General features: G+C 36.8%; 1 protein-coding gene across 1 annotated transcript in view; it reads right to left on the minus strand.

The window, feature by feature from the left end:
- The window catches only part of LOC106880882 (uncharacterized), a 36,880-nt gene that overhangs the window by 27,007 nt on the left and 3,240 nt on the right, over positions 1–6,633 (minus strand). Inside the window, exons 2-3 of the mRNA XM_052971261.1 lie at positions 3,574–3,695; positions 2,047–2,245 (exon numbers count right to left, since the gene is read on the minus strand). Of these exons, the coding sequence (XP_052827221.1) occupies positions 2,047–2,245; positions 3,574–3,695 (321 nt within the window). The remainder of the gene's footprint in view (positions 1–2,046; positions 2,246–3,573; positions 3,696–6,633) is intronic.

The raw sequence follows: 6,633 nt of genomic DNA on the forward strand, positions 1-6,633 counted from the left end.
ATTGTGTGTTGGAGGTATATGTGCGTACATGTATGTGTATGTACGTGTGTATATGTGCGTATGTGCGTGTGTATATGTGCGTGTGTGTGTATGTGCTTGTGTGCATGTGTGTATGTGCGTGCGTGTGTATATGTGTGTGAACGTGGAGACATGTGTCGGGATATGTGTGCGTTTTGTTGCGTGTTTGCGCGTGTGCTTGAGTTTGTATGCGTATGTGGTTGTCTGTAGGTGTGTACGTTTGTGTGTGTGTGTGTGTGTGTGTGTGTGTGTGTGTGTGTGTATAGGTATGTGTGTCTGTGTGTGCGTGGGGTTGTGTGGGTTAAGTATCTGTGCATTCCTGTGCGTGTGTATCACACTTAGATCAAGTTAATGGTTGCTACATCGCCAGCATCTTCATAGGATCTTCAGAGAACCTACCCATAGCCGCAATGAACTTTGCAAAAATCTCTGATCTCAATCTATCTTCCAATAAGTAATAATGATTTCAAATTTTGGCACAAGGCCATTAGTTTTTAGGGGAATGAGATTAGAGGATTACATATCTGCCCAATGCTCAACCGGTGCTTACATTCTAGACCTGAAAGGCTGAAAGGTAAAATCGACCTCGACGGAATTTGAACTCAGGACGTAAAGGATGGGAAGAAATGTTGCTATGTATTTTGTCCAGCATGCACATGATTCAGCGAGCTCACCGCGGTAAAGATTCTGTTAGCTCCTGTCTGATTAGTAATAACGGTTTCAAATTTTGGCACAAGGCCTGCAATTCCAGAGGAGGTCTATGTTGGTTACTAGCACTACGAGAATTATAGCAATTATTCACGAGTCTTAACTTAGTGCTCAATTGGTACATATTTTATAGGCACAAGGCCTGAAACTTGAGGGGAGGAGCCTAGTCGATTATATCACTCCAGTGCGTAACTGGTATTTATTTTATTGACCCCTAAAGAATCAAAGGCAATGTCGACCTCGGCGGAATTTGAACTCAGAACGTAAAGACGGACGAAATTCCGCTAAGTATTTTGCCCGGCATGCTAAAGATTCTGCCAGTTTACCGCCTTCCTCTGATTAGCAATAATGAATGTAAAAACTATTGATAATAAATGGATGGTTATGTATGATAATGAATCCGAAGAAACATATATAGAAATATAACATACTATGACTCACAACTCAGAGTCAAAAAATATCCTTCAGATGACACTTTCAACGTAACAGCTAGCTCTGCAAAACTCCCGTAACACATTCTTAAACTCATTCTTTATGTATTTATAATCCAATGAAAAAACCCAATACACGCTCTATCAAAATATATACCCAATACCGTAATATTTGAATAACCGTTAAATCCTACAGCGGGGGAAAAGAAAACGCCGTCGAGCTCTTACCCTTTCTCTCCGTTTATACTTCAACTTTCGGAGAAAAAATAAAAATGGTTCAATGCCTTTCTGTATCTACCTCAATTCTTATAAATAATTTGATATTCAACATCACCCTGAAAAGAATCAGCTTAGATCGAAATAGGTATGAGATTCAAATTTTATGATTTTATTATCTACAGAGTTAATGCAAAATGCATTAAAAACGAATCTGCGGTTAAACTGAAATTATTGTTTCAAAGAAACTAAATATGAAATGGAATTTCTGCACCCACTCCTTCATAAAGTAAAAGAGTCGGTCCAATGGCGGTTGATTTAATTTTCATTTTCATTTTCATGTTCGATCGTATGTGATTCCCGCTTTAATCATGTGTGCATAACTGGAATATTCCTGTAGCGACGGCTTTATAAGAAGCCGATTTTGTCTCGATTAAGCCGAAGACAATTCGGTCGTCCCTCGCTTCAGTCGTAGACAATTCTCCTCTCAAGCTGTTCTCATAGCTCCATACTCAAGCCAACGCGATTTTCCTGATAGCTATTTTCACTGCTATATATTTGATGCTGTCAAATTTATTAAGATTTAAAGTTTCATTGGAAATAGAAATTATACCACTCAATGATTTGTTCAGTATATATAAAAAAATGCATATAAATTATAATTTTTACTTACATTCTTCTATTTGGTCCCCAATCAATACTATTAAACTGGTGCAGTAAAAATATAGACTAACAAAGATAACTACAGATGACAACGTACGATATTTCTCTCCGTAGAAATCAAACACAATATCTTGAAGACTTGATCTTTGGGTTTTATCGGTGGTATATGCCACAATTAACATTGAAATTAACGAAAGACCACCAAGAATCTGAAATGAAATGATAAAAGAAAAATAGGAATTTATAAACATAGAGATGTGATATTCTTTTGTTTCAACATTCATCATCCTTAAACTTTAAGTTCGTTATCTTAATAGTACAGTCTCTTTAACCATGTAATCTCATACTGTGTTGTCATATCTGCATTCTATTCAGTGCAATGTGACAAATTGATATCACAATAAGATAATATCTAAGTATTTGTTTGGGTCAAATATCTATAGACATTGCAGTTATTTAGCAGAGAAACATTTTAAAGTTTGCTATATATATTTAGATACAGTAAAAATGATTTAAAAAATAACTGCCTCAAACTACAACGGATAGGCTCTACGTGGTCACGCGTCCTTATTAGAAAAGTAGCTTAGTCTTCACTTAATCATATTCTACCAAATTAAATAAGGAGATAATGTTTTGGATACTGTAGCCCTACATATTTCTAAAAGACGAGGAGATCGCGACTGAAATGTTACTGGTGCCTTTTTAGCAAACCGTCTGCCTGGACATTTATACTTCAGCGTGAAGTCTATCACGTTAACTCTAACGGTAAGCCGTAACTGTAACCCAAAACTCTAACTATAACTTAAAAACCCTGACCCTGATCCCTAACCCTAATCCAAGACCCTAACACAACCCAAAACCCTAGCCCATTCCTAACTCAGATCAGGTCATTTGACAATCTAGATTAAAAATACTGCGGTAGATCGCACGCAAAAGTAGCAATATGGCATTAATCTAATCCTAGATTTGTTCGAGCTGGGCTGAAATGGGAGTAAGCAATAACTGCATAAAGACACGCCAATGAGTATGACCCTACGCAGTCGGTCACCTTTCTCAAACCACACCAACACTCTTTAACAGAAAAGCTTCGGTGTAAAATAGTCCTATCTTTAAAACAGAATGTTTGTCGATTGATGAGGATAACATTGAAATTTAACTTAGTTCATAAATATGCATTAACCAGTATGATTGTGATCTCTTAAAGATTTCAAGATTAGAAAGTAGGTAATTGTTATATCCTTTCTTAAGTGTATTAATGCCAAAGGATGAGATATAAATTGAACTGGCGATCAAATATTTTGATTGTCGGTTCAGTTGCATCTCTGCACCACAAATGCATGAATAAAATACGCAAACAGCTCACTGATATGATATACAGGGTGGGTGTCTCATAATAATGGAGCACATTTTGAACGCAAGTAAATAGAACTGCAACAAGCACAGATATTAAGGAAAGTGTATAATAGCAGATCATTTCCCCCCCCCCCCATTATTATGACCTTGTATTTATACACGAAGAAACGGAAAATATACTTACGCAATGAATGCTGATAGCTATCGCTAAATTGTCTACATTTTGATATGCTTCAGGAAGATTTATTATACCAATACCTACTGTTGCATTGAGTAAAAGGAAACCAGCAGTAACGTTCGTAGATTCTGCAACAAATACACAATACAGTAAATGCTGAGAAAAAGGCAATTACTTTTATTGATCATATCATGTGGAAAGGCATAAAGCAATTCTGAAATCAGTGTTTATATATATAGCAGACATATTTCGTCTTTCGAATGGAAATTTCTCCTACAACAAGTAAATATGGTTTATATTCCATAGGATAGAAGAATAATTGTGGTTATGGAGTTAATTCGAACTACATGCGATCGACCACTGTGTCATACCTTGCGCGACTGTGGTCTACCATAGATTATATCCAACAAATACCGTATGTAAAATTAGGTAGGCGGAAACTGCGTCGAAGCGAATTACGTATGTATGTATGTATGTATGTATGTATTTTCTCTTTCTCTTTTTAAATAGAATAAATTTTCACTGGTCCCTTACTTTGTAACAAGGGAGTGAAGGAAAGCAGCATATTTTACACACCATCCTTTAAATATTAGGAGGGTCTTGCAGATTTTTATAGTCCCAGATATCATGATCATTTGTAGTGTATGATATAAGGAGTTGTGTTCACTCACCAAAATCCTAAGTTTAGCCATTTTTTGCTCCAGACCGGTCGTTCCAATAATAATAGGTATCAACCTGAAACTGTATTTTGAGTATTGGATTTGCAAACTCATTATCAATGGTAATGACATCTGGGTCTAGAGGCCAACTGATTTCCAGAACAAAACAAATGTTTTCCTTGTGGTCTCACACAACAATATATGACTTGTGTTTTAACTTGGTTGTTATTTTAATTTTTAAGTTTCATCAATATTCCTGTTTTGACCCATCGGTCACAATATGCTCAATTTCATCTATAGGTGATTTCTGCTTTGCTATCCTGTTACAGACTGTTCTGGCCACTACATCATGCCTTTTGAGAAGATAATATCTGATAACACATTCTCCTGTAGTTGGCAATAACATGATTGATGTCTTCAGCCTTTATCTTTCACATTTGTTGTCAGTCATTTGTTATCTCTCAACGATTTTTGTCTTTAAATGCTGTAGGTTCTTGGTGGGAATCTCATGTTGTTATACTACATGGAAGTAGCCTTCGAAGTGTGATGTCATAAACTTGTCAGTACTCCATGCTAAGCTTTTGACATGATAACTCCTTTCTATGGTTGTGTTTTTCAAGCCAAGTACTCATGTGCTATCTTCATAGTGAATCGGTCCCTTTTTTTATTCTGTTCTTATAAATAGACTTTACCTACGCGCCTTGGGAGAGATATGTATCAGTTGTTATTCCATATCTCAAGTTCATTATCTAGTTCAACATTATGGGTTTCGCGGTCACAAACTTGGGAAAGATAGTTACTGGCCTCGTTCTTCTGTTGGAGTTGTTATTTCAGTGTCAAAATACGTGCTTCATATGACATTAATACAGATTTGAGACACGGCCACCATCCTTGCGTAGGAAGCATAACCTGTCTCCATTTTCCTTAATGTTCAAGTTTCCTGTAACACTGAGCAGTTTACGAGTTCGAACATCTATCTCATTGAGTGCTTCTACTGACCAGTTCAGAAGACCAGACGTAGGCGTGGGAACAGGCATTGCAGAGGTGTTGTGGGCAATATGCTTTTTGTCAGCTGAGTATTCTAGGTCCTCTCCTTATTTATGGGTCCATTATGTCTGACATTCTCATCTTGACCAAGATACATATAATTGTCACATGACTACAAAGGTTGTATTGTCAAGCCGTTCATTTTTAGGTTTTCAGAAGAGGGCACAACTTTTCCACGTCTTATTGTCAAATATACACATTTGAACTCACAAATTTCTTGCCAATGTCGGTAGAAAATTGTGCTGTGCAGTCCAGTTGGTTTTTTTTTTTTTTTTTTTGAGTAGTTGGTATTTGTCCAGTATAACTTCAGGTTGTCAATAAAGACAATACGGGAAATACTTCTGGATCCACTTCTAAGGTAACTATGCTTTGTGAACAGGTATGATAGACAGCTTAACGAGAGGACGAAGGGAAACACCAACAGACTATCACCCTGACAGATTCCTTTTTGGTAGCGAATGCTATCCAACTCGATTTGCTCCTTATCACTCTTAAGGGTCAAAGTGGTTGTAGCACTTTGGCTAACTGTAAAACTCTTAAGGGTCACTAGTGGTTGTAGCACTTTGGCTGACTGTAAAACCCAAATAATCCACCCATGTGGTGTACTATCAAAAACCTTCTGGTAATCCAGTCATATTATAGTTAATTCCTTGCGATTTTTATTGTTTTTCCCTGGATCATTTTGTTGCTTAATTGCTGCTGTATACACCCATACACCTCTTATCCTCTAGCATGCTCAGGCCTTACAATGATGTTAAGGCTATTGGGCGGTAATGTTTAGCAAAGATAGTGTGGCTATTTTGGGAGGATGAGGAGAGTAGTTGCAATTGATAACCAATGGATCAGTTCTTGTGTCCTTGATCCTTTCTCCTTACGACTGTACGAGATCTCGCAGATAAAACGTGAAATTCTTCAACCAGGAACCCATTATGAGATCTGGGTCTGGAGATTTTCTGTTTGACATTTTTGTAAAACTGCTTCCAGTATTTCACCGTCTATTTTATATTGTTTTTACTTGTCATGCTGGCAGTAGTCCTGCTGCAGTTCTTTTAACCATATACTCGCTTGTTGAATTACCGTAATTCCTCGAGTATAGTCCATCCTTGAGTATAATACGCAGGGGATTTTTAGGAGGCTGTACCTCTGAAAAACCTAAACCTTGTGTATAATACGATCACTTCTCTAACTTGAGTCTAGGAGGTCTATATAACGTCCTTAGTTTGTAAACATATATACGGTAACGTCCTTTATTATTATTGTATATATAACATAATGCAAACGTGTAGCTTTTTGTGCCCTTTGTTTGCAGAAAATAAAGAAATAACAGTAATAACGTCAGTGAAAAATAAATATTAAGTAA

Source organism: Octopus bimaculoides, chromosome 1 (assembly GCF_001194135.2).
Source record: "Octopus bimaculoides isolate UCB-OBI-ISO-001 chromosome 1, ASM119413v2, whole genome shotgun sequence".
In the NCBI taxonomy this organism is placed as follows: domain Eukaryota; kingdom Metazoa; phylum Mollusca; class Cephalopoda; order Octopoda; family Octopodidae; genus Octopus; species Octopus bimaculoides.